This window comes from Oenanthe melanoleuca, chromosome 3 (assembly GCF_029582105.1).
Source record: "Oenanthe melanoleuca isolate GR-GAL-2019-014 chromosome 3, OMel1.0, whole genome shotgun sequence".
In the NCBI taxonomy this organism is placed as follows: domain Eukaryota; kingdom Metazoa; phylum Chordata; class Aves; order Passeriformes; family Muscicapidae; genus Oenanthe; species Oenanthe melanoleuca.
The window spans coordinates 58,943,313-58,971,185 of NC_079336.1; the positions used below are offsets into that span (position 1 = coordinate 58,943,313).

Genomic DNA, 27,873 nt, shown 5'->3' on the forward strand with positions numbered 1-27,873 from the left:
TGAGAGGAAACATGAATTCTCCTAGCTGCCATGTTGGCCCAAAGCGAGAAGAACATAGTGAGCAAGAAGCAGAATAATATTTCCAGCACAAGAACTCCAAGAAGGCAGGAAAATCAAGAGCCTTTTTGGAATTCACTATGAACCCAAAGCAATACTGACATGAGAACCACAACAAAAGAAAACATTTACCTATTTACAGAGCTGTTTTGAGAAAGGTCCTTTTCAGTAGGTCTAAAAAATTCTGCCATATTGTCCAGCAGTCGACTGAATCCTCTATTTAAACATGTGCTCAAAACTGTACTGAAGTCTGGACTGAAAAGAAAGAATAATACCAAAAGAGGTTTTATTCCTGGGTTAAATTTTCTTCATACTCAAAAGCCCTGCAAGTATTCAGCACTACAGGTGTGGCTCCCCTCATGGGTGATCTGTGAGCCAGACAAATGCCACTAGCATTGCCATCTCATGAAACACCAGCTCCCCCAACGACCTGAACTCTACCCTAAGATTACTAAAACTCAGATAAACCTGTAACATTGCTCACTTCTATTTCTTACTAAGTAATAACACAGAAGGGACTTAACCTTAAAGTGCCCCACATCCCTAGCAGCTAAACTGTAAGAATAGTTTGACATTTGCCTCACTTCCCTCAAATCCTATGCTTATTATAGAAGCCTTACTTTTACCAGCTCATACAACACCCTCACAACACCCTCAAAACCATGCATTAAAAATAAATTCCAATAAGCCAAAACTGGTGCTCATTTCATCAAAGCAAGTAAATCCAATAACATTACTCTCAATTTGTCCTGCTTTAGCAGAAGAGAAGTACTCCTCTGTTCCTATATAACTATAGTGCAGGTGAGGAAGAGATAACAGGTCTGGCTGCCAAGGACATCTTGGGTATCTCATTAAGGCAGAATTATTTCTTTAAATGTTTCAGAGCTCACAAATTTTGAAAATCCTAGCCTACACCTGATAAATACCAAAATTTATTGCAGAATGGTCACTTTTCTCAACTGAAAAGTTGTCAGCTTTTTGTATGAAAGTAATTGTCTAACATAAACAATAGTTTTGAGGAAGAATTTAATGTGAATACAGCATATTTCTCTATACCTTTCCAGCATATCTCTAGTTTCATTTAGTAATTTAATTGTAGCAATGTCTCTTTCTGAGAGTCCACAGGCCTAGAAAAACCAAAGACAGGCACTATTAGTACATGCCATCAGCAACCATAAGAATAAGAGTAGAAATAAAAAAAGTTGAGTATCATGGAATTAAGTCAAGATGTACATGTCAAATATAAAAGAAAATACTGTTGTAAATCAGATTATTTATAATTTCTGTTTTAAATGGTCACTATAGGGTTTTTAACTAAAAACAGTACTAGCAGAAAATACCAGACTATTTGAGGAAGTAATTTTTCCAATTCTAAGCTTCAATACAGAAATCAACCCAGCATATCAGATAAAGCAATGCGTGCATGTAGTCACATGCTGAAGCCCAGGTTTCCTCATTACACCAGTGTAACACCAAGTGAAAAATGAGTTTTCTCTGGCTTGTGGTGTGGATGGAGACAAACACCTTCACAAAATTTAAGAAATTAACGTTGCAACTGAGATTAGATATACTTTTCTCTTCACTCCTGTTCATTTTTCAGCCCAAAGCATCAAAGGACTCCAGCACACCGTTATCTTGTGCACCAGACAAGATGCTTCAGCACTCCTTGAATACTGCTGGCACACAAGTGCAGATGACATAATTTATCTTAGGGTTGAGTTAAGCTGTGCTGTGTCACAGCTTCTTTCACAGGCTAAAGGCAGTAACTGGGCTGCATTTCTTAGCACAAAGCAGACATTCTGAGGATGACACTTGTTTTCTATCAAATCTGAAGAAAATACAACTGTGCCTAGATTAAAGAGATAAGGACACTTGACAGAAGAGGCTTCCCCATTTATTAAAGACACAGATACCACAGTACACTAGAGGATTGTTATGCACCCTTCCTTCTCCAAACAGAAAAAAACCAAAAAAAGCAGAATGAAAAAAGGTAGGTGAAAGGAACTGAATCAAGTACCTGGCTAGCCAAGGGGTTTTCTTCATCTGGCATCAGATAACGACATAAGGGAGAGTAAGACGTAATCTGATTCAAATCTTTATGTTCCACTACTTCCCTGATATCTTTAAGTTTCTGTTCCAGCTCCAGAAGAGACAGGGTCTGCTTAAGGGAAATACTGGAAAGGAAAAAGATGACAGTGTTGATTGCAAAATTAGTAATGCTGCTTTCTCTTTCTACCAATAACATGTTTACAAGTAACAAGACTCCAATCAGCTATGTGGGTTTGCACTGGCAGACACAGCCTGCTATAATAAAAGCATTGTTTTGAAAAAGTCAATATGCCTGCTTTTTTTCCCCCTCAATTCTTATAAAACTCTTTATTTTGGGAACAGTCATCACAATAAAACTTTACAAGCTAACCACAGAAAAATACAGGCTCTTACCTTCCAAAAACTTTATGCACAGCTTGTTTAACAATAGTTATTAACTCAGTCAGTCCTAAAAGGAAGAATGTCAAAATTATTCTAATGATTTGATCAAGTCCCCAAAAAAGCAGAATTTTATAAGTGTAGGTAGTTCATAATAAGGACCATACCATCTCCTAAAAGGTGCTGGATGCTTGATAAATATTGCTGCTGGACTTCAGGGGGAGCTAGTGGTATCTGTGGGGGAAAAAAACCCAACAGTTCTGTAACACGTCAACAGTAGAGAACAACGCAAAAATAATTCTGAAAATAATTTCCTTAGTCTTTGTAATACTCTTCAGCAAACAGACTGCCCCACTCTCTTCAACTTTGTACTGACTCTTCCTGCTCATCAACCCCTGGATCTGTCATAAGTCTTCTGGCATTCTTTTCTTCAAACCCATAAAGATCTCTCTTCCATCTCCAGTGGCACAGAAACATCTTTCACTTTTCATTCACCTAAAGGAAAGTTTCTTAAAAACCTGCATTGCAGGTGAAACAAGACCCTCCACCACAGCAGAAATTTAGTGGATTAAGTTTTTTATGCTGAAACCTAATAAAAGCTTATCTGACAGAAAAGAAGCTTTTGGAAACCAAGACAGGATTCCAGTTTGTCCCAACAGAATGCATCAGAGTTGGCTGTGTTAACCCACTTCTCTACTGAGAAATTAACAGAAAAGAAACATGTTTCTAGATCAAACTCATCTTGCCCTTCTAAAACAGCTTTTTCAGGTTTTACAAAATGAAGTACTACCTCAGTCAACTCTGGCCTTCCTATTGAAATCTTTTCTCCATCCTGCCTTGACATGATGTTCCTTGACTCTCTGCAGGAGCTATCACAGAGGGGCAGACGAGAACTAATCAGCTTTTATCCATTATTTTTAGATGAGTCATCCAGCAATTTGCCGTCCCACTCTGTACATCAGGTACTTGCTTACTGTGGGAGTGATCTACTTTTATTGAGCAGTGATCCACTATATCAACAAAAAACAGCTCTTCTACCTTGCTTAATGTGTGTACTTAGAAGACCTAATAATACACATATCTTTGCTTACATATCTTGAATCATTCACATGGTATTACCATTTCACAAAAAAGCAAAGCAAAGCAATAATTTCATGTTGGTGTTCAAATAGAAAGTAGTCTTCTTTAAGCAAGACAAATGCAGAAAAAAGGCATTCTCTAATATTTCTGGTATTCAGGTAGGCAACAGTATCACCACATCATCCAAATTTAGATGCCATTAAAGGACATCAATATATCGTACTGTCAGTAATGCTTCCACATACCCCACTCCTGTGAGGACCCTTGGTTTCATTTCAATAGTCCTAAGCTATGCCCTTTTCCTCTCACCCAATAATCCTTTCCCTTCCAAGGAAGTAGAAATCCTGCCTTAGAAAAGCAAGACACCTACTGTGCCGTTCTTGCCGAGCGTGACGTTATCCAGGTAGATGTAACCGCCGATGATGTTCAACTGGACTCGCAGGAGAACCACGAGCATGCAGGTGCTGTACACAGCCACAATACTGCGTGTGAAACCTTGGGAAGACAGAAATAAGGATGGGTCAGGGGGAGAGAGTGCTCTCCAAGACTCAAAAGAGCTGATTACTTTTAAATATGCAGTCACATTTCTCTCGCTGATTGTCATAAAATGTTTTCACAACACATACCTAAGATGGTCATGAATCTAATGTGCTGGATCTACATCTAAAGTGTCCCATTTAAAGTTATATATTAATATAATTTTGCACATTACACAAGTAATTTTGAGAAAATAAAAATTATACAGGTTAGTCCAGAAGGAAAATACTTAGTGTCAAATCATCTTTCTTCTTTAGGCCAGGAAATACACAGTCAAAGTTAGCCTCATCATGCAATTCAGACACAAGTGCAGCTTGTCAAAAAAGTTACTTAAGACAGAAGCAGCTAAGAGCTAAAGAAGGAAAATTAAAATGAGCATCAGCTACCAGTCAATAGGCAATGAGGGTGAGTAGAAGAAGCATTATGAATAGATACAGAAAGGAAGAAAGGAGTCAGATGGAAAAGTAGGATCTGTAAAGGTGTTATGAAAAGAAGAAAAAACCAAAAGGAATCAAAGACATAATGGTAGAATTTCACTGCATAATTATCCGAGCTTACTTTTTTCTTCCCTTCCACTGCTTCCATCAGCCAACAAATAAGATGATGATCCTAAGGCTTCATGACCACTGCTATGGTGGTTCTCCCCAACAGGCTCAAAAAGAGGGAACTGCTGGCCATTTAAGGGCTGACCTACATTTCTGATTGAATTTTCATTACATCCAGAATAGAATTTCTGAAACTAGTTTAGTTTTATTGCGATGGCACAGAAAGGTCTCCCAAAATTTTACTGAGCAGAGCAGCAGGAAGTCCAATAAAATTCTTCACCTTGGTCTCTGAGCTTCTAACTTCCCATAAGGCTAAGAAAAATTCCTTCATTCCTTCAAAGAAAAAGCCTTTGAGAGTGCAGGGGCAGGGAGGAGGTTTGCCATGTGTGTTATACTATCTTCACATCTACTGAAAGAACCCAGCATAAAGTTTGTTTTAAATGGTGTGAAAGACATTTTAAATCTACACTATATAATTATGCAGATGTAATTTTTCATTTCCACTTACTTATTATCTTTAAATCCTCCCATATTTCTAACTTGTTTGCTGGCCTGTGGGAAAAATAAATGGAAATACTAAGAATTACATTTTACTCAGAAATTAACAAGTATGTTAAATGACATAGCAGTGCTCTAAGGTGAACTTATTTAGCTACCATAATTATTCAAATCACATTCAGGTCTATATCTCATTCAAGAAAGTCCTCATTCAAGAAAGCAGTATATAAACAACATACCATAAAGGCACAGAAAAAATATTAAAACTTTAAGATATAAATGTAGCATTTAGTGATATCACACACTTATATGATCAATTTTGAGTTACTACAATATACAGTCAGAAAAAGCCACTGATGGAACAGTGGTCTTTTCTGGGGCCTTGATTCTATATATTTAATGTCAACTCAGTTCATCAGGATTTCCTGTGTGTAATAAATGCAGGATCACAATTTCATTGTCCTACATTCTTGCAAGATTTAGCATTGCTTGACGTGTTAAAAATCATATTTGGTCATCAAAAACCAAAGAGATCACAACCATCGGTGGAAAGGAAATCTTGCACCACCCACACCAATACACATTGACAGTTTTTCTTTTGTTGAGGCATGTTCACTATTTTGACCTGACCAACTCCTACAAGTTTATATTCTGCAGCCAACAAAGCAAGACTGTAGATTGCAGATACACCTGAACTGCCTGAAGTACATTGCACATTTATAACTACTATCCAGAGGTAATCTCAGCAATACAACAGCAGTAGCAGGAATAAAAGCAAGTTAACCATCCAAAATTTTCACCAGCCATTCTCACCTGTTAAGCACTGTCAGAAAAGAATGGCTACTGTATGTCAATTGTGGAAGTAAGATACTGTAAAAGTCACTTAGGGAAACATTTGTTAATTTCTTAGGATCAGAATTAACACTTAAATATTTAGAGCCAAGAGTTCGAATTAACTTATATTTTACAGTAACCTAATTTATTTAAAAAAACACCCAAACCCCAGCACCTCTTACCAGAAATAATTTCTTTTTACAGGCATAATATGTGCACTTTGGCATTAGTTTATCACTTCCATAAACAAGATTCTTTATGCTCACCACTATGAAATAATGTGAATAAACTGATACAATAAACTATTAACTCTACAATTCTGAAAACTAAAGAGACAGATTAAATAAACAACAGCTGAAAGAGAGACATGGATCCATGGCAAACATAACTAACTCACATACTTTTTGCAAGCTACTCTCTGCAAGTTTTTAAAGCTTTGCTAAAACAAAACAAAGGACTTTATAAAAAAATACTGTAGTATTTCTATACATAAAACATATAATGGGACTCAAAGCTATAGTTGTTACTTATCAGGGGTAAGTTCTTCATGCAGAATGAAGAGATAAAGAGAAGCCAATACATCATCAGCCAACTACACTTGTACCTAATGTATCAAAACATTTTCTAGAGCTCGTGCTTACAGAACTTCTCCTTACAACATAAGGTAGCAGCCAGATAAGAGTTAAAGTCTGCAAGTATTAAGCCTAACAGTGGAAATTAATTTTTCAGTCTTCATCTCCTGCAATTTACTAAGACTCAGCTGCTACTCAAAGATCAGCTTTTACTTCATGTTCATTTATTTGGAAGGCCGTTCTTGCTATGGAAGCAAAGGACAATGCAAACAGAAACCAGAAGTTTGGAATAAAGCCAAGTGCTGAAGAGGTAGGAGATGTGCAAAATCTGCAAGGCTGCAGAAGCAGGGACTTCACATTATCTTATCCAATCACTGGGCTTTAAAAAGAGGACAGATTAAGCAAGAACATCTGTGGTCTTTGGTGCTGTTCCCTCTTCAAAAATTTCTCTGGAGGTCTGAAGACTTCGCCTCCTTACACCCCCAGGATACCACCGGCCACACCAAATTTAAGGAAGTGAGTGGATTTTAAGTTAAAGGAGATTACCTAAGGCCATAATATGATCTGTAATACATGATAACACAGATCCATAACATGTTAAGTCACAACACGGATTATGTGAGAAAAATAATACATCTTCAGGGACATAAAGAAAAGTAGATCTCCACATCTGCTCCTTTGTATATTCAACAACAGCACTCAAGTGCCTGGAGCCCTTTGATTGATCTTCTCAAATGGAAGTGGAAAGCAAAGAAATCTATACCTCCATGCATAGCAGAGCTTCTTCAAAGGATCACTTCAAAGTGGAGCAAGCTTTGATGGCTGAGTCCATTATCCCTACATTTCAGTTCAAAACTTTCAAGCATCCAGTTAAAACTTCCTCAGTGTAAGTAAAATAAGAAGTATTAAGAAACAAATTCCACTGTAAGATACACATGAAATAGCCTTCCATGCTTACAGATAGTTGCATGTAGCAAGCATTAAAAAAAAATTTGACTTCATAAGTGCATACCAATAACAAAAAGCCTAATCTCTATTTTCACTATTGTTGGAACTCAGATGTGCATCAATGAACCCCTACACAGTTTCAACTGGTCAATTTAGAGACAGGAGATGATTCTTGATAAAATACTGCTTGCTACAGAGAACAAACTAAGGTATTATATGTCTTCACCACTGAACAAAGGATTACAAACTGTTGCAGGCTATTTGTTGAACAGTTCAGATGACATACCTGGTGATCCACATGCTCTTTTGTTCATTCAGTTTAATTTTTTCATTGAATAAGGCTTCTATTATGATAAATAAATTCACTCCATTAAAATTAACCTTTCCCAATTTTTTGTTGTTTGGGGTAAATAATACTCAATAATAGTTGCAAATACTCAGAGAGTTTATTATAAAAACATCATTCAGGCTGCAATTCCCTCTCTAAATCAAGCTGTTCTGTTGTGGAAGTTACTGGACTGAAAAAAGCAGTGACTGAATAGGTAACCTATTAAACACTAGACAGCTGAGGTTTTAGCTGTATAAATAAACTAGAGGGAGGTAAACTAGAAAAACAGTCTAGACTGAGTCAGAAATCCTGTGTTAATTGCCTAAATAACACTTTTACTCTGTGCCATATGCCAAGCAATTTACGTTTAAGGTATGCTATTATGCACTTTACGTATTTAAAAACAGGCTATTTGTTCCTGCAGTTGTCAGGAATTCCAAGGTGTTTTCTGACAGGGAAGCATTTCTGCTAATGTATGACATGTCTCTATTTGTTCTACTTCAAAAATAAAATTTTAAAAATTACTCCTCATCACTTATTTGCAATCTCATCTTGGATACTTGCCACTACTACTCATGTCTGAACTTAGTAATATTACATAAACATTTTTACAAACACAACATCAACAACTCAGTGAAATTATTCTGTTCTGTTTAAGAGAGGACTAGAACCTCCAACTACTTTTATCAACCTATCTTATAACCATTGCAACAAAACACATGGCTCTCACTGCAGCACCTTAAATGAAGTATTATCTCCTGTTATTTCTGGAAAATGCAGCCATACCTATCAAAATACATCTAACATGACAAAATGTTTACATAGTGATTTTAAAAGACCTTAAGACTAATGATTCAATGGGACACTAAACCAAGATTCTGCATACTCTCCACATTATATAATTTGAAAAAAACTTGTCATCAAAACAAGTGGAGTTCAACACACTTAAGACAGTCTTACCTATTTTTAAGAAGAGATGTGAGGCTCTCAGAGTTTAACTGATGCATTAAGGCATCCCTCAATGTCGGAAGCATTGACAGTACTGTTATTAAAAGAAATAAAAACCAAACAACAAAACTTGTCAACATCAACAAAAAACTGCATTATATACCCATCCTCAGCTTACACTCAATAGCTGCTATAGGATGTACATCCCATTGCTCAACAGGCAAAGCTGGGAAGACAAGCAAACAGAAAACCCAGGGAGTGCTCAGAAGGGAAATAACCTGTGTGCCTCTCACGGGCTGGGGCACAATGCTGCCCTTACCATGTGGTTTTACTGGCTCCAGCTGCAGATGTGTATTCACATCCTGCATACACACACCTCCAACTCCCAAGAAAAACCGGCAAAAACCTACACTGCTGTGTTTCTCCCAGTGAGAAGAAAAAGTTCTGAGGTTTGTTTTTTCCAGCAAGAGAACCAGAGAAAGGTATGTTATAAATGAGAGAAAGCTAGTGGGAAAAAATCCTTTACTTTCAGAACAATGTCTGATCTGCTGTTACATGATGGGAAACAGGAAATGGAAAACATGATAAATAATAAGAACAAAGTATGAAAAATCTTGTCAGGAATTCATGCTGCCAAACATAAGATACTTTCTACAAAGAAGGGCAAAGAAAAACCTAGTCCCAAGATCACTCCCAGCAGTACAAAAAGGAAAATTAAATACCAATTGGGTAAAGAGGTTGGACTTACAGCCACCCAAGAAGCTATTACAAATTTAAATAGAAAAAGAAAATACTGCCTAATTTGTTTAATAAATATAGTTTTGAATGGCCTGTATTTACAATGGCAAGGAATTTGTTAAAATTCTCTGTCATCTCCTTTCCAAAAATCCTAAGACTGCTGCTGATAGAAAAAGTACTTTCACTTTTTGCTCTCCAGCTAGTCAGGCACCTTCTAACTGTGCAGGAAACTGATGGGCTGATGTGCTTCTTATTAAAAATTACCTATCAAGTTCTCCATGCAGTTTACTAACAATGTGCTATAATGAATAAAATAATCTTGCTGTAAATTCAGTATTGTTTGAATCTAAATGCTGTTTCACACCTCAGTACCACATGCAGTTTAAGGCAAAGGGGTCCTGAAGTGACAAAATCATAACCTGCATGCATACTTGTAAGTTCATTGATGGTAAGGGTTCAGATGTCCCCAAAAATCCCTTTAATACTCTATTCTTCAGACTCTCTTTATTTGCAAAACAACTATATGCACCAGTATTTAGTTAAGATTTTGAATTTACCTACATTTCTTATTCATCTTCCATCTTGACAATATGTAGCATAAAATCCCAAATACCTCCTCCTTACCTAAAAGAGTAACTATTTCCTTATCTTACCTGTCATATTGCACGTCCTCTGATTACTTTCAAAGTGGTACTGCCTTCGTGCTTGGGCAATATACTCAGCTGCCTCTCGTTCCTGGATTTCTCTGATTTTCTTCTGCCCATATTTTCCCAATAAATAGACTCCTGTAGAGAAATATCCATATTAGCAGGTGCTTTTAAAAAGTGAGAAAGGTCCCTTAACACCTTTATTTGATTTTAAAGCATAAGGATGCACTGTTCGGTTTTGGTTTTCTTTTTTTTTTTTTTAATATGGGTGTCTTGAGTATTTTAATAATTATTGGCAAAGCAATACTCAGAAAGAATGTTTTCAAAATTCATTACAATGTCAAAGCTTATAACTTGAATCAGTAGAAGAAGCTTTCCTGAGAAGAGGTACCTTGCCATTCACAGAAGACATTTTTGGCAATGTCTACTACTACTACTACTACTGCAATGTGAACAACAAAGACTGAAGAGACTGAAACAAAAAAGAGAAGCAATGCAGGGTAAGAAAAACAAAGAATAGAGAAAACAAACAGAAATGCATAGTTCTAGACATGGATGAAAATTTACATTTTTAAAAATATTTCTAAAATTAGCAGAAGTTAGAAAGAAACTGAAATACTGAAGATCATATATGAGAAAAACGCTATAGATCAACACTTCCTTCATTCAGTCATGAAACTTCCACAGGAAGAACCTTAGTTTCAATGGGACTTTATTGTAGCTCTTCTTTTTTTACCTCACCTGATTCCTACTTTCCAGCCACACTCTTCTCTTGGGGGTCTGATCATCCCTCATCACTCTCACTATGAATCTTTATTTCCATAAAGACACACCAAAAATCTTTGCTTTGCATTTTCATTTCTTCCAACATCCATCCATTCCTCTGAAGTTTCCTCCAGCTGTCTGTCCCACATCACCAGGGGTTCAGATATCTATCCAGGCTGCCCACAGCCCTCTTCCCATCTTTTCTCATGTCTGCCCCCCTTTCTAAGCCATTCCTCAAGATACCACTACACCTTCTAAGCTTATCCTCAGCACCTCTGCCCACTGTAGGCTGCTTTCCATTAATTTCTCCCCCTCCACCCAGGCCTTCTTATAGCACCTCCTGTGTGTCAGGTTCCTTGGCTGCCTCCTGTGTGCACTGGCAGCAGCAGTTTTCTACTTAGGAGTGTAACCAGCACTTCCTGTGTTCTCTCATGAAAGGTTTGGAGGGGGCACAGAGGTAAGGGAGGAACAAACCCATGCAAGAAAAGGCTATTGTACAAGTTAATAATCTTCTGTCTGTGTGGACTAAAACTCTACCGAAGCTCCTCTACAGAGAGCCAGCTCCAAATCTGTCAGGTCAATAACAGCACGCAGAAGAAATCCTTATTACAAAGCAAGTATTTTAAAATTTTTTTCCTCAAAGTACCTTCTAAAGCTCTAAACACAAAGTTTTCTTCACAATTTAATTTTCACATTTAGAAGCCAATATTTGAACAAATGAGGCATTTAACAGTTGCTGCAAGCTGAAAGTGTCAAAAGTAATTTTATAAACCAAATCTACAAAAACTAAAAAAACAAAAACAAGCCCAAAAAATCCAACCAAAACCAACCAAACAAAAACACAAACCCCATAAACAAACCCAAACTTCCCAAGATTTTGAATTCAGCTACATTTTTAGGTTATTTAAACCTTCCAAAACATTCCCCAAAACTACCATCAGTGTTTGCAAAGCCTTGTCAACTTTGTGCTCCAACATTCATGGTTGCAAAAAAAATCTGGCTATTTATACTGGCATTATGTTTGCTCATAGGCAGCTACAAGCCAGGCCAGTCTGGAACAATCATAGCCACTTCCACTTCCCAAAAGCCTCACAAAATAGAAACTTCAGCCTTTAGGCACACTGCTCATTTGCCATATGTAATATTCCTGTTATTAGATGCAAACTTTAATAGTATGGCTCCATATACAAAAAAATGTGATTCCACCATTAAATTGTTAACCAAAAATGAGACTTCACAATCAAGATTATTTTCATCTAAAAAGTTACCAACTCCTGCCAAGAATATCTATTTAGAATATAACTGTCAGATTACTGATTTTTTTCAGCTAACATACTGAAATAGAAACAATTATTTTAGCACTAGTGATCAATTCTTGAACACAAGATTTCTCCAATCATTTTACCCCACTACATTAACATATTTGTCCAAATGACTACTTTTGTTTACTTTCCCTGCACCCCAAAATAAATCCTTTTAACTCCAGATTTTGTATCAGAAAATTCATAAGTACAAAAAAAGACCCTTCCTGAATGTAGACAGGTCATAGCAGACATGCAAACAGCTCAAGAAGAATCATGTGCGTGCCCTGGAGCGATGTACAGGAGCAGCAGCTTTGAGACTGAGACAGCTAATTGCTCAACACCTGCTGGTTAAGGCTGTGTGCCCACTCTGTACTACGAGCTGCTGTGGCCTGTGAGGGTACAAAGTTGCAATAGCTGTCATCCAGGTTTAACAAGCAGTCTCCAGAAAAAAACACTTACCTAAAACAAAGCAACACCAGCTACTAAGTCTCCTTTCTCCCTCCCTTCCCTGAACTGAAGTATGACTTTGACCCACAGATGACGCTTAATCCAGGATTATCCTCTTCTCTGGAATGTGATGCATTAGAAGTTAACCAAAGTAAAAGCTGCACTACCCACCCACCCACCTTAAGCAAGCCCAGCAAACAACAGTAAGCTTCAGGTTTGGTTGCCAGAGCATTCTCTCTCTGTTACCAACTGCACGGCTCATAAGTGCATCTAAATCACCTGGAGGACACAGCACTTTTGAAACTCAAGTCTCACTGTGACAATGAACTTCTGCCCACTGCACTCATTCCTGAGAACAGCAGTGGAGCCTCTGCAAGTCTCTGGCTTACAAGACATTTCAAGGAGCTGCCAGCTGGGTGGTTGGCTTGCAGGGTGTTCACATTTTTCTTTGGGACAACCATATGTATCTATACTAATATGTTGCATTAATTCAGAGGACTTGACAATAATACAAACTTCTCAGAAATTCATAATGGATACATCCCACAAAACCATCACATGGAGTTGGAAGCAGGAGAGAAAGCTACATCCAAAAACTGCCATGTCAAGTCAGCTAACAAACCTGTAAAAAACTAAGCTAACATTTTGAAAGTCATTTGTTATAAACATGCAAAGCCAATATCAACTTTTTATAATAACTAATGTAATTTAGTTTTACTGCTTAGTGTGGGACAGAAGGTTGCAAAAAGCTGCAGCAGCAAGATTTACTCCTGTCTTATTAGCTAAACTGTTCTATAGATCGAACTTCATGCTGAATCTTCCTAGATGTTTCACACAAAACCAGGAATTAAGAAAATTCAGAAATAGTGAGGCTGTCAAGGAGCTAATTCCCATGGAAACTTTTTTCTATCTTCATCAAAATGTGAACTATAGAAGATACTATAACCCAAAACACCTGATTTGGAGGGTTGATAAATAGATGAGTGATAAAAACATCACCACCTGATGTCAGATCCTTCAAGAACAGGAACCTCAGTAAGGATCTCAAACTACAATTCATACAGTCTTACAACTGATCTCGAAAGTGAAACATATTTACTTACAGTACTGGCTGTTTGTGCTGGATTTGGCTGAGATAGAGTTAAGTTGCTTCGTAGTAGCTGGGAAGAGTGTTGGTAATGGAGATGTTTTTGTAATTGCTGAGCAGGGCTTGCACAAAGTCAAGGCCTTTTCTGCCTATCACAGCACCCCACCAGCAAGGAGGCTGGGGGTCACAAGGAGCTGGGAGGAGATACAGCCAGGACAGCTGGTTCCAGGAGATCAAAGGGACGTGCCACACCATAGATGCCATCTCAGCAGTAAAATTAGGGGTGAATACAAGGGGAAGGGGGAGCTGTTCAGGGGCTGCTGGGCATTGGTCAGTCCTGATTCTCTCTCTCATCCCACCAGAGAAGGGTGTGTGTGTAGGTGTGAGTGGCTCTGTGGTGCTTTAGTTACCAGCTGGCAGCACCCTGGGGTCCACAGCACCTCATCCTGTGGAAGCAACACTTTGATTTGAGATAAATATGCTCTAACTTGTCTCCATATCCCCCTTTGGCTGTAGCACTGTATAGTCTCTTCCCACCTAGATGTAAGTAATGCAAGAAGTTTGCAAAGTCTGCAGGCTCTTACATGCTCACTCTGGTAGCCTCCGAGAGGTAGAGTATTTCTCACATCACATAAGTTATGGCTTCCCTCTCCCTCAGCCCTTTCCTTTCCTCACAGGTGGAATGGAGGGCTGAGCAGAAGAATGGGATAGCTAATTAGGAGGCATCAAGTTTTCAGGAAACCTCTTTTACAACCCTAAGTAACCTTTGCCCTCAGTGCCATACATAGGAAAAAAAAAAAGTAAGTTTCAGTTATAAGAATTTTATTATGTAGAATTTGTGCTGACACACAGAAGCCTGCATCCTTCCAGGACACAAGCAGCTCTGTAAGTTGTGGTTTGTCCTTACGTTCAAGCAAGCCATGCATTAAGGGACACACAATTGTTCTGTTATGGTTGAAAACCATCTTTAAAACATGCAGGTACTAAAGCCTTATTCTCTTGGTAACACCGAGTCCCACCAGAATATATTTAATGTCCCTGTGCTTACTCACAAACCAAGCCAACTTTCTCTGCTAAGCAGAGAGATTTCTGAGCTGAAATGCTTTTTCTGCAAGCCAAAGGTCGCAACAGATGAAATTAAGCAATAATTAATGCACAACTGAAATCAGAACCATACACTGCAGACACACCCTGAGCTTGTTCTTCCACAGCAGCAACAGAATTTCAACAGTGAATAATTTTGTAATATCTACTGAAATCTACCTTGAATGCTGAGCACTGAGAAAAAAACTACTTTAACCAAACTATCCAATAAACATGTGAACCTAATGTGTCCTTGAAGCTCCATCATGCTCTCTCTCTCTACTTTCCATATTTCTAGTGAGTTTGATCCCCGACCACTAGATTTTGCTTGCTAGAAAAGATTTAAGACTTTTCAGTATGCAACATATTTTATACTGTTAAAGACACAACTTATAAAGAAAGGGTTTGTACAGATTCTTTGCTAGGGTGAAGCCTTCTCAACCCCCCTCTGTGGTTAAGAGGAAGTTGCACATATTTTTCAGTTGCTTTTCCCCCCAATTTGAGCTCTTATTTATTGAGATTTGTATCTTTACAAGCAGTAAAATCTGTTGTAGTGCTGAGACTGAGAGAAATTCACAAAGAATGACAGCCACTGATAACACACATGGAATTCACTTCAGTAAAGAGAGGAAAAGTTACTAACCAACTCTGATTTTGATGCAGTAATGCAGTAACACAACACTGATACAATATTGTATTAGTAATAAGGTAGAAACTCTTCTGTACTGTCCAATTAATCATAAAATATCCACGATAATCTCTGATCATGTGCCAGTGAAGGATTTAAAATCACTAAATCTTGTGATGTCCCATTTTCCTTGTTATACCCTCCTTCCTGGAAAATGCACCCGCAGCTCTTAAAAAAAATGCCACAGAAATGTAGATTCCAGGCTCTGCTATTAAATCAGCAGATTTGGATGCTTTCCTTAAATCATTCAGTCACTTCAAAATATTCCATCTTCATTTAAAAGCAGTGCATAAAGTTCCATTCCATCTTTCAAGATTTGGCATTATTTTCTGGAGAGTCCACCATGGATCTCAGAGTTCTGATTCACTGGTGCTGGCATTACCATAGCTCATGGAGTTTTTTTAAGGTCTGATCCATAACTATGTAGATGACCAAAGCACTCAAGGTTCAGCTGCTGAACAGAAACAAAGCAGCACTCTGCAGTAATTCACTCCATCTCCCTGCCTCCCTTAAAATACCACGGTGCAAAGTTGCCACTGGTGGCAGCTAATGATGTTCACCTGCTTGTGGAAGCCTGGATTTACTTCAGTCTCAAACACATAAAAAGCGATTCTCTACATGGCCTGGAGAAATAGATAATTGATCCATGCTGCAGAAAATGATAGCATAGTTTAATATTTTTCAGTCAGAAGTTGAAATGCTTATTACAGGAAGAGCATCTTGGGATTTTTTTTGTTTTGGGCTTTTTTTTTTTTTTTTTTTTTTTGGTAATTCCTTAAATGACATTATTTTACTCTATAATTATTATTTTAAGCACCTTTCATTCAGTCAGTAGCATTTTAATGTGACACTGAGCTGTATATAAACAATACCAACCATAAGGAAAAAACTGCAAACTCAGTTATGTTAGGTTGGTTTGCAGGCTGGCAGAAGGCTGTTTATACATGAGGAATTTAAGATTCCAGGCTATGAGAGACTCAAGTTCCCAGATATCTGCTTTCTCACTTGGGAATTGATTCATGTTTACTCACTGAAACCAGGAGAAGTGATTTTTTATTATTCCCATTTGTCCACCCAACACAGACAGTTGAAGGGGAGGGAGAACATCTTCCAGGTGACAGCCTGGAGTGTAAATCTGTTTACTTAACATGGTGGGCTGCAAGTGTGGTGGTAAACATGACTGTGCTGCACTCACAGAGCCACAAAGCCTGCAGGTGAGGGGGTGAACAGGAGAAGCAGTCTGACCAGTACTGCAGTCACCATCACCCAGCCTATTATCACGGATTAATTGGCACTCTCTGGAAAACCACAAAAGGAATTAATGTTGAAAGAATGCAGACTACACAAGAACCAAGGCAAACCAGAAGTAAATACAATTCACCTTCACAGGGGACTTCATCTGAATATATGACAAAATATACTTAAAAAGCCCTGTAGCCCTCAGAACATTCAACTGACTGGCTTCCAGTCAGGCTGTCCAGTTCTGTGTCATTTACACTGGATATAAGTACATTTGACGACTGAGTGCCCAAAGATACAGCTGTGCCTTTTGAGGAGTATCCTATCTCCAGTTGCACTTCATTGTGCAACAGAGACACAGATCCAATGTGCACTTTTAAATCCATTTCCAACCAAAAACAACCCAATAACAACTTCAAGGGAAGGTGGAGCTTACTAGACCATAACCACCCTACAGGTTTCAACAAGAGCCTTAAGGGAGAAAGTGCTTGAATGCAATCCTCTCTGTGAAAGTTTTGTGCCTGCAACTAATCTGTATTTGTTAAGAGAAGGGCAACAAAGCTGGTGAAGGCTCTGGAGCACATGTCCTGTAAAGAGTGGCTGGCTGAGGTTGCTGGGGGGGTTTAGCCCAGAGAAAAGGAGGCTGAGGGGGAGCCTAATCACTGTCTACAAATACCTGAAAGGAGGTTGTAGCCAGGTGGGGTCGGTCTCTTCTCCCAGGTAACAAGTGACAGAACAAGAGCACATAGTCTTAATGCGTGCCAGGGGAGATTCAGGTATGACATTAGGAGGAATTATTTCACAAAACGGGTGATTAGACATTGAATGGGCTGCCCAGGGAGGTGGTGGAGTCGCCGTCCCTGGAGGTGCTTAAGGAAAGACTAGATGTGGCAATTATTGCCATGGTCTAGTTGACAAGGTGGTGTTCGGTCATAGGCTGGACTCCATGATCTTTTTTCCAACCTAACTGATACTTGTGATATTTGACAATTCACCTCAACGCACAAGCCATATATGAAAGTGGGTATTTCCAGCCTCCATCCCAAACCCAACACAAGTGCCACCCGCGCTTTGCGCGCTTCAACCTTGTTTCAAAGTAACGCGACCACCCGCCGTCAGGGCGCCTGGGCAACCCGAGCTCCTGCCTTTCAGGGCTTAAGGGACGGGGCGTAGATTCCCTCCCTGCCTCGGGGGAAGTCCTGCTGGGCTCTCACGGCAGCAGGAGCACTTCGGTGTCCCCAGGCGGGCACGGCGCCGCTCCAGCCAGCGAGGGCCCGCCCGGCGCGGGGCTCGTCGGGCCCGGCGCAGCTCCGAGGGGCCGCGCCGGCGGGAGCCGGGAGCGCTCCGCGGGGAGGCCCCACGGCCGGCACCGCGTCCCCGCGTATCACCGCCCCCGCCCTCCACCGGGCACTCACCGCCAAGGAAGGTGCCAAGGGCGAGGCATTTCTTCTTGTGCCGCTTAAGGAAACTCCAGAGCGACCGGAGCATCCTGCGAGCCTGGCCCGGCCCGGCCCGGCCGCCCCTCGGTCCCCGCGGCGGCGGAAGGGGCGGAGGCGGCGGCGGCGCCGCCCGCGGTGCCCCGGAAACAGCGGCGGGCCCGGCATGGCGGAGGCGGGGGACGCGGCCGCGCTGGCCTGGATGGACCAGGCGCTCGACGTGGTCAGTGCGGGCCGGGAGACCTCGGGAGCCTCAGGGCAGCGGGGGGGAATGGGGCCGCGGGAGCTCCTCCCGCTGCTGTGACGCTGTCCCGTGCCTCTCACCGGTCTGTCTGTCTGTCCCGCAGGCCAAAGAGGCGCTGGAGAAAGGGGAGGTTCCCGTGGGCTGCCTGCTGGTCTACGACGGCGAGGTGATAGGCAGGGGCAGGAACGAGGTGAACGAGACGAAGAACGTGAGTTGAGGCGGCGGGCCCGGGGCTGTGCGGCCCTGCCCTGCGCTGCCGTGCCCGTCCGTGCTGCGTCCCAAAGGCCTCCGAAAGCACCTGGGGCCGAGGGAAACGGCTGTGCAGCCTTTCCTGGTGAAGCCCTGTCCACATCCCAGAGTGAAAAACTATTTCTGTAGATTTTAGACCTGTTGCAACTTTAGCCATCGAATTAGCTATAAGATTTGGTACTGAGAGACCCATTAATGCCAACGGGGATTTTGTACAATTGGAAGTTTTGTATAAATTAATGGCTAATTAATGGTAATTTATATTAGATGTCTCAAATCTGAAAACGTAGCAAAAAGTTAAAATGAGTCTTTTAAGCTCAAAAATTTAACAGTAAAGATGAATCATTATAGTAACTTGTTCTGCAGGACAATCTGTAATGTATTAAGAAGATTCTATTACAGCTTTAAGAAAGCAAGATGACAGAGAAATTAGGTATCTCATGTTACACCATTGTAAACACTGTCAGGAAGCAGACACTTCTTGGGAAAATCATGCCAGAGATATTAATATTGTGTAGAAATTACATGTTAATAAACTGACAGAACATAACTGACAAGATTGATAACAACATGAAAATCAACTTTAAAATGTCAGGGAAGCTTTCAGGCATGTTTAGTATCGGGGCTGTCTTAAGGTACATACTAAAATGCAAGTAGCCTGATTTAAAAAAAAAATCAGCTGGATTTTGGAAACAGTAATCTGTTAATATCTTTGAAAGCCAAGCATTTTTTGAATTGCTGCTAAGCTCAAGTTTCGGTTATTTTGTGGCTCAATTTTCATAGATGTTTATGTTTTAGTGATTGGAAATGCTGGGTACCTAGTGCTTCTAAATTTTTTATCAGATATGTAATTGCTCCATGTAATCTAAAAAAAAAAAAAAAGTAAGCTTGAAAGAAGTACTTGTTATGAAATGTGAACATCAGAAATTGTTTTCAGTTTTTTCCTAATGATTTCTGGCATTATTTAGGGACCATCCTGGGGAGAAAAAACAATCCTCTTGAACCATTGAGGCAGATCCAGCAGACATCATAAATGTCAAGGTCTGTTTTAAAGCTAATGTCTTGTCCCACCTTATATTGAAGGACTTATCCAGAACATCGTTCCTCAGATGGCTAAAAAATGTCTGAATTCCAGTTTCAAACTTTTAATGTTCTGTTTATATCTCCCTGTTCTTGTTCCAGCATCATCCATCATTTTACATAGCTTGGATGTATTTAAAGTCCTTTTCAGTATTTGTTTTTTCCCCAGCTAACTGTTTAATTTCCTCTCAGAAGACAGGCTTGCTTTCTGTGTTCATTATAATAATTCTTTTATATAGCCATTCCAGCCTTGATTCATTTTTTCTTGAATTCACTTAACCAGAACTCTGTATTTTATTCCAGATGGACTTGTGCTTTGTTTGAGAGCAATAGTACTTCACATTCTCCCTGGAAGAAAGTCTACCCATCTTTACTGGAGCTTCCTTGGTCTTTTATGCTGTTTTGTTATTCTTCATTTGTTATTTTGAAATTTCTTTTACTCCCATTTAGAAAGTCATCCACCTCCTGAGTGACACGCTGACCCTGTCCCTTCTCATGATGTTTTTCATCATAAGAAAGACATCACATCATCAGCTGTTTTCTGTAGGGCTTTTTCCAGTTAAAGCCAGTGACACAAATGAAAACATTTAAGCCAAATGATCTTTGAGTGTCTATGGTAATGACACTGGACAAATCCCTCTGGACAAATATTTCACCTGTCAATGCAATGTCTCTTCTTTTCTTGCTCACCTTACATTTCTTGCATTAGGCTGTTTTCCCCACTCACAATAATTTCACAGGTTGTGCTGTGCCAGATGTACTGGAGATGTCCAGAGAGACTGGTGTTTCATTTGCCTAGAAAAAACTTTTGTCAAAGAAATTTACTAGGTTAATTTAGTTTAATTTACCTTTTATAAGGGCTAGTCCTTGTAACACTACTTTCAAAGGTTTGTTATCATGCCTGTTTTACTATTGAGACCCTCCTGGATCTATAGGTGTCAGTATTGTATGACATCTATCCTTCTTGGTTTTCATTACAGTGACTGTTTGCTCTGAAACTTTCACTCATGCTATACTCTGCCTTGATGCATTAAAACATTGCTGTGGGATTGACAGCTTTCTGCCCTCCAAAATGCAGCTTTATAACATAGTGACTTTTTTTAAAACTTTGTTCCTGCTTTGAAAAAGTGATCATTTATCCAGTTAGATCTTCAGTCCTTCCCTGCAATTCTGCCTTTGGTCAGGAATCAGCTTGCCTCCAAGCCTGGTGTCAAATAAATTCTGTTTTCTCCTTAAGCAGGTCCCTCATCCTCTGATGTAATGGGCTGAAGTTAGGAGCAGGTAGTGTCTTCTTTATGACCTCTTTCAGTATGTTCCTAAACTGCTCATTTGGCAAAAAGATTTAGTTGCCAGAAACTCCAGTGTTTTCAGGCTCTCTCCTGTCACCATGAACCCTTTTTTTTTTGGCCTGCCATGTCCATGTAGAACACATAAATGTCAGAAATACTGCTGCTTACTCTGTGGAAGTTATTTGCAAAATTACTAATCATTGCATTCTTCTGGGAGAAGTTGCTTTTGGAAGAAGGGAGTTTGTGTGCAGCTGTGTTTGGTTTATTTTATTTTTTTAGAAGCATGGCTGTGGCATCAGCATTTCTAAATAGTTAGGCATGATACTGCTTGTTGTCATTGGGCAACAGTGCAGCAAATGTCTGTGTAAGACACTGGGTTTAGACAGCCTTAGATTCATTCCCAAGCTTGTGCCAGTGCTGTGTTCCCTCTGGCAGCTCCCACACTTGCTTGTTCACAATCTTGCCTCAGACCAACCTGAAAATTTTCTCCCTTACAGCATATGTGACCCTCCCCCATCTAGAAATATTTTTTTTTGGCATCTTTATTCCCACATGTGATGCAATCATTCACCTCCCAGTAAAATGCTCTCTGTCTTAGGTAATTTATTGATGTACAGGGTCATCTCCTCTTTGTTCTGTCCTGTTGGGTCATTGTAGCAAGTATCTTGCAGGCACAGTACAGGATAATTGAAAATCAAGTATTGTTTGTGTAGTGAAGCCACAAGATAACGCAGAAATTTGAGCTTTGGCCCCCTTGAGTCTCACTTGTTATATATATGGTCTTAAACTTAGAAAGTAAGCTTTTTGGGCAGTGGTGATGTCTTTATCCTGTCTGTGAAACATTTGCCACAGTTTGGGGCACACTGAGTCAGTTTTTTTTCCTTGGTAAGCCCTTTGCCACTGTAACAATTCTCATTTTCTCTTGCTACTGTTAAACTGCTTTTGCTTTCTTGGCTTTAAAATAGTGTGTAATACTTGGCAAATTAAGCTCATGGATTGAGTCAGTGATTCAAAATTAAAATCATCCCTCTTGTATGTTATTTTATACACAGCAAGTCAAAAAAAGGCTATCTAGTCATAGCTTAATACAAAACAAAATCTTAAGATAGACCTAGAAGGTCAGTTTTTCCCTTATATCTTGTCTTTAAGAAGGACCTTCAACAGGTGCTTAAGCAGGGAACTCAAGAAGCAAGAATGCAGTAGCATAAATCTTCCCCTTGCACATCCTTTCCACTTCTAAAAGTGAATACCTTAGGGACTTCCAGAGCTCAAGACTATATCTGGATCATTGTTCTGATACCTGTCTGTGCACATATTCCCCATGAATTTGTCTAAACCTTTTTTTGAACTAATTTATGTTTTTGGCTTCCATAGCATCCTGTGGCAATGAGTTTCACAATATAATTATGTGATTTGTGAAAGTGTACTTCCTTTTTTTGTTTTATATCTGCTGTCTGATAATTTCATTGGGTGCTCACTTGTTATGAGAAATAATAAATCACAGTTACAACTGTGATTTTTCCACATTTTTCTTGATTACTTTAAAAATCTCTACTGCAGGCCTCTCAACTTGGAAAACTAATGACTGCATCTGTTAAGAACCACAGACTAATTAGCCTCTAAATGGAGACTGTTCTGTAACTTGGATAATCCTTTCCCACCCTGAGGTGAATTTGTCCTGATATTCCTGTGTCTTCAAGACATGAGATAACCAAAACAGTGCATAAGATTTAAGATATGGGTACACTGGTGTGTAGTTATGTTCTGTATTGGTGTAATCTTATTTGTGTAGCTGTCTTCTATTTCTGCAGAAGCTGGTAGGACCTGCAGCTGCATGGCTTTTCTAGGAGTTGTTTTAAAATGTTTTCAAACGGTGTTAAACATAGCAGCAAGTTATAAGTCCTTTGCCATGTATTGTAGAGCATCTCTTGCTATCACCACAGATAGACCTATCAAGGGTCATGTAAGGACATGCAAAACAGAGGTGCAAATATAATCTGGATTGATTAAGTCTTACTCTTGTGTCAAAAACGTCCTTTTTTTTTCAGAATAGATAGAAGAAGAAGGAAAATACTAATAGTCTTAACTCAGATAAGCATCAGGCTCTAGCTAGTACTTCCTGAAATTTTTGCTGTGATATTTCATTGGCATAATACAGTGTCTGGCTGCAGACATTTTACCAGGACATAACTGTTTTGATTTTTGTGCCATAGATATTGAGATACTGATCATTCTCTTATCGTGCATTAAAAAAAAGAGAAATTAACAATCCTTTGTGTTTTTGTAATCAGTCCTATGCTGAAATCCCTGCCTATTACTTGAGGGACTTATTGTACATGTATGTACCCACATGCAGCATTAAACCTGAGGCAAACTGAGAATGTTATGTGCACAGAGCACATCAGGCAGTTGCAGAAACATACTGAAATTGTTGCATGTTCACAGTGTATTCATTCCTTATGAGCACAGTAATATTGTCAGAGGGAGGAAAAGGTACCAGCAAGGAGCACCTTATTAATATTTCCAGAGCAAGTAATCCAGCCTGTATTCTTGTGTTTGGAAGTAGACTGGGCTGTGGGCTACATCCGTTGTGCCAGTGCACTTTGTATGTCCCTTAAGCCTCAAGTAGAGCTTTGATGTCTTGCCTCACTGTGCTGGCATGACTGAGAGAGGAGAACTTCTGAGCATGCTCCTCTGCCTAGAAAAAGTAGAAAAACCTGGCATTTGTAGATCTTGTGTGCTACATACAAAGGGTTGGGGTTGAGTTGAGTATTTTTTCTGCAGTCTGGGTGGTGTGAAATTTCTTTTGCAACTTGAACCAGCAAAGAGCATTACATTACTTCTATAACCCAAAAAAAGTGAATAAATGCAAACTTTTAAGAAAATACTTGTTTTTATCTTCTAGGCTACTCGACATGCAGAAATGGTGGCAATCGACCAGGTCCTTGACTGGTGCAAGCAACACCAGAGGGATTATAGGGAAGTGTTTCCACAGCTGGTGTTGTATGTAACTGTAGAGCCCTGTATCATGTGTGCAGCTGCCCTGCGCTTGATGAGTATCCTTTCATGCTGACTCACACTGAGAAACTCTGTCAAACCATTCCTCCTTTGGCACTGAGCCCACAAAGAAAGGCTTAAAAGAGTCAGGGAAAGCCATGAGGGGAGGTTTGAGGGTCTGCACCCACCTCCATGGTGAATAGCAAGAGACTCAAGAGTGAAAAAGAGATGGTGCAGCTATGACAAACAACTGCTAGAGATTAAAAATATATTTTAGAGATATTGGTTAGCATGTAAAATGGGCTAAGTGCAGTGCAGTGTTCAGTTTTGAATGTTGTATCAATCAGTAAACCATGTCTTTATATGCTCCTGCTATGGGGATTCATACTTCCCCTTTTCTGAAAAAGGCTGGATGTGCATCTTCAGTAATACATCTTACATCATTCAAAAGTAAGTTCTGATTTTATGAAGGAGGAATTGTAGCTCAGACTAATTTAGTTTGAAGAGTACAAGCACATTTTAGGAAATTTGATGACTGCCTAGATGCTGTTGTGCTTCCTGCTTGTTTTTCACTTAATACCTTGACTGACTCCCATAAATTCCACGGGTCGTGTATGGCTGTCGAAATGAGCGATTTGGAGGCTGTGGCTCCGTTTTGAGCATCTCGTCTGATGCTATGGTGGACTCAGGAGACCCATTTGAAGTAGGCTGTAAAATATTTCCCTTTGTTTCCCAGCTAGGGTACTGTGCCTGGCTTCGTTACCAGGCTTTGAGAATGTTATGCATCACTTTAAGAGGACACAGATAGAAGATGTTGTAAGTCAAGTAAACTTGGCTTAATAGAAAAATAATGTAAAACAAAATTAGGGCCTTAAAGAAGAGAAAACTGAGGAAAACTCTGGTGAAGGTCTTAAATTATTTTAAAGGATGTATCAAAGGGTAAGGGAAAGAATTACGCTTGTGGAACAAGATAAGAATTCAATATATCTAAAATATGTGTAATACTTAGAACAGTAAGTATATGCTGCAGGAAGAGATGAGGGAAATTATTTTAAGCTGCAGAATGTACAAACACATAATCAATAAAGATCAAGTAACAGCAACTTAGGAAATTACTGAGTTTTAGCTGAGCCACTGGAAATAATTGTATTTTTGTTTTCAGTCTGTGTGTTTATGAGGTAAAATGTATTAGCTTAGACTTCATGTAGTTCAAATCCCCCAAAAATTTGAAGTGCAACAGTAGCAGAGGAAATTCAGTTTCGGTATCAAGAAACTTTCTGCATAGTAGGGCTACTGAAACACTGAACAGTGTCTGGGATGATTTAGGCATTTTTTTGTCGTGGGAGAAAGGCTGGACAAGCATTCAGTGGAGGTAAAATAAATAAGATAAATAAATCTAGGTACTTTACAGCATGATACTAGCTATGTACACATACATACGTGTAGAGAGTATTTATACCATTTTATTTATTGCATTATTCACAGTTTGTGATCTTGCCTTACACAGTGATACTGATTTCTGTAGTTCTTTTCCACATTTCATGCAAATGATTTAATGAATGTAAAAAAACAAGTAATGTATTTCAGCATTGTAAATAAGCACCAGAAGCTCAAGGCTCAAAGAATTTCAGTCAGCAAGACAATACTGTTTGGCACTCCAGTGTAAACATATTAGGCATCTTTCTGTCAGTGTGTCAGTGAGACTAACATCTGAAGTAATTGGTGTAGTCAGTACTTGGAAGAGTGTTCATTTGCTAACACTGGCATGTGATATTACATTTTTTTATACATTCAGAAGAGAGAAAGGAGAAAGTTCTTGATACTAGGAATCCTTTGTTTCTGTAGGCAACTTCAGTGGAATGTATAGGAGCAACTACTTATTTTCTAGTATGGATGAAGATTTATTTAGTGTGAGTGACATTTGAATGCTTTGTCACTAGTCTTCATGGCCTGGAAAAGTATTTTAGAAGGACCAAAAAGATCTGAAAGGTGACTGATAGAAGTAGATATGTGGATGAGTGTTTTCTGTTAGGAATGTTATCTGCAAATACCTAGGTATATGTCTCTTATGTTTCCAAGTGCTTGAGGAGTATGGGAGGTTGGAAACATATTAATAAGAAAGAAATTGTAGATCACATAAAAAATTCACATAATTTACTAAGAAAGTTTATTTTGCCTATTATTAAGTTATTAGGGAAATTACTCTTCTAAGCTTCAACATGGTTTTCAAATGTATTATGTATTAAACTATTAAGCCTGAAAATGAGATTTTTTTGACCCCTAAGTTAACAGTAAATTTAAAATTTTTCTGTACTGAAGGCAATTTTGTGAAGCATGGAATACGTTATATTCAGATGTGTTTGCTAACATCATTCTAATTTGAACAGTGCTCTTCTGGCTATCGTGCTGAAGAAGCAGTGGAATTGTTAAAAGCTTTCTACAGACAAGAAAATCCCAATGGTAGGTTTTAAATTAATGCATCCATTTTGATCCCAACCTCATTTAAAAGAATGTTGCCTCTGGAATTACTGTAATTCACTTCTGATGATTCTTCTCCTTTCCTGTCTCTTGGCAGCACCAAAATCAAAAGTACGGAAGAAGGATCGTCGTCAGTAGCCCTACGCTGGTGGGACACAGAAACTTACCAAAACATTATATGTGAAGGTTTCTTCACCATGCTGCTTTTTTAAAATGTGCAGTTCAATCAAGCTATGTTTAATATTATGTACAGAGTTTTTACTAATGGAATACTTAGTAACTGTTTCTGTGTTTCTGTATTTATGATTTCTTGTTATCATAGCAAAAAAAAAGAGTAAATGGCTGTCTTTAGAAAGAGGGAAATTGATGGTTCAAGTCCACTTGTTTACAAACAGATCCATTAAAATGGTGCTTTTGTACAGCACATTCTAGAATATTTTTTCCTTCTGTATGTGGAGAAGCATCTTGCTTTTCAGTAGCAAATGTTTGCTTAGGCAAGCAAGTAACTCTCTTGGAAGGTTGCATTTTAAGTCCTTTACAGTCTGTGTGTGTATATTTATTCAAAAGGCATATAAAGGAATTGTACAGTCTTTGAAGACTTAGGACCATTGCAAATGTTTCCTCATTTTTCCCTACCTTAGCACAAGCCAGATTTTCAGAGGTAATTTCTGAAAGCCACATACCTGTGTAGACAGGGACGTACACACAATCACATGTCTGTTTGTGTGTGCTGTTGCTTAATAAGGATAAGCAGATATCACTTGGCTGCACAGCACCATACAAAGTTGTGGAGAAACTCTTCACAGCTCAGTCCACTCCTCTTGTATCAGTGTAAGAAATACTTTCTTTATAAGAATCCACTAAGGAGTTCTCAGCTCCTAAATTATAGTAACCAAGATAGGCAGATGCAAGTAAAAACCAGGAAATTAAGTTGGTAATAACATGAATAAAATATATTTAAGGTATTTATCTTTTCATAGTGTTGGTTGGCTTTGTCATTTCCGTGTACTTTGCTTGGCCATGCAGTAATTTATAATCCAGAAGAGGGCCTTCAAGTTCCACTAATGAATTAAGAATACAAGTACAGTTCAATCTTGATTGTATACCTCTTAGTGGATACTTACATGAAGGATGAAATTGTTTGCATTTATTTGTCTGTTATTCAGAAATTTGAGAAATGCCATAGCTTTTTTTTACTTTGTGTAGAAGTGTGTTCAAAGTTTTTTAACTATAAAATCTGAATACATTTAAAATTTTTAGATATTTCAAATAAATATTTTCAAAACTGTTTTTTAAAAGAATATTAAAAGCATTACTTTGTGACCATT

At 38.9% G+C, this 27,873-nt stretch overlaps 2 protein-coding genes across 3 annotated transcripts in view; one reads left to right on the top strand and one right to left on the bottom strand.

The window, feature by feature from the left end:
- The window catches only part of PEX3 (peroxisomal biogenesis factor 3), a 20,578-nt gene extending 2,244 nt beyond the window's left edge, over positions 1 to 18,334 (bottom strand). Inside the window, exons 1-10 of one of the 2 annotated variants that reach the window (XM_056486406.1) lie at positions 18,188 to 18,334; positions 10,166 to 10,297; positions 8,787 to 8,868; positions 5,155 to 5,198; positions 3,935 to 4,059; positions 2,652 to 2,718; positions 2,500 to 2,554; positions 2,075 to 2,231; positions 1,114 to 1,184; positions 190 to 312 (exon numbers count right to left, since the gene is read on the bottom strand). In XM_056486406.1, the coding sequence (XP_056342381.1) occupies positions 190 to 312; positions 1,114 to 1,184; positions 2,075 to 2,231; positions 2,500 to 2,554; positions 2,652 to 2,718; positions 3,935 to 4,059; positions 5,155 to 5,198; positions 8,787 to 8,868; positions 10,166 to 10,297; positions 18,188 to 18,260 (929 nt within the window). In that variant the 5' untranslated portion in view covers positions 18,261 to 18,334. Of the gene's footprint in view, positions 1 to 189; positions 313 to 1,113; positions 1,185 to 2,074; positions 2,232 to 2,499; positions 2,555 to 2,651; positions 2,719 to 3,934; positions 4,060 to 5,154; positions 5,199 to 8,786; positions 8,869 to 10,165; positions 10,298 to 16,728; positions 16,802 to 18,187 lie in introns of those variants that run through there. The other variant, XM_056486407.1, reaches the window with a different exon arrangement.
- Positions 18,334 to 27,873, top strand: ADAT2 (adenosine deaminase tRNA specific 2). The gene is made up of 6 exons (XM_056486408.1): positions 18,334 to 18,431; positions 18,556 to 18,660; positions 23,976 to 24,126; positions 24,664 to 24,770; positions 26,455 to 26,527; positions 26,643 to 27,873. The coding sequence occupies exons 1-6, from the start codon at positions 18,375 to 18,377 to the stop codon at positions 26,681 to 26,683; spliced, it is 534 nt and encodes a 177-aa protein (XP_056342383.1). The 5' UTR covers positions 18,334 to 18,374; the 3' UTR covers positions 26,684 to 27,873.

Coding starts and splice junctions, on each gene's coding strand:
- ADAT2 (XM_056486408.1), top strand. CDS start 18,375: ATGGCGGAGGCGGGGGACGCGGCCGCGCTGGCCTGGATGGACCAGGCG. Junction 18,661..23,975: donor AGGTGAACGAGACGAAGAAC/GTGAGTTGAGGC, acceptor TTTATCTTCTAG/GCTACTCGACATGCAGAAAT. Junction 24,771..26,454: donor ACTCAGGAGACCCATTTGAA/GTAGGCTGTAAA, acceptor TAATTTGAACAG/TGCTCTTCTGGCTATCGTGC.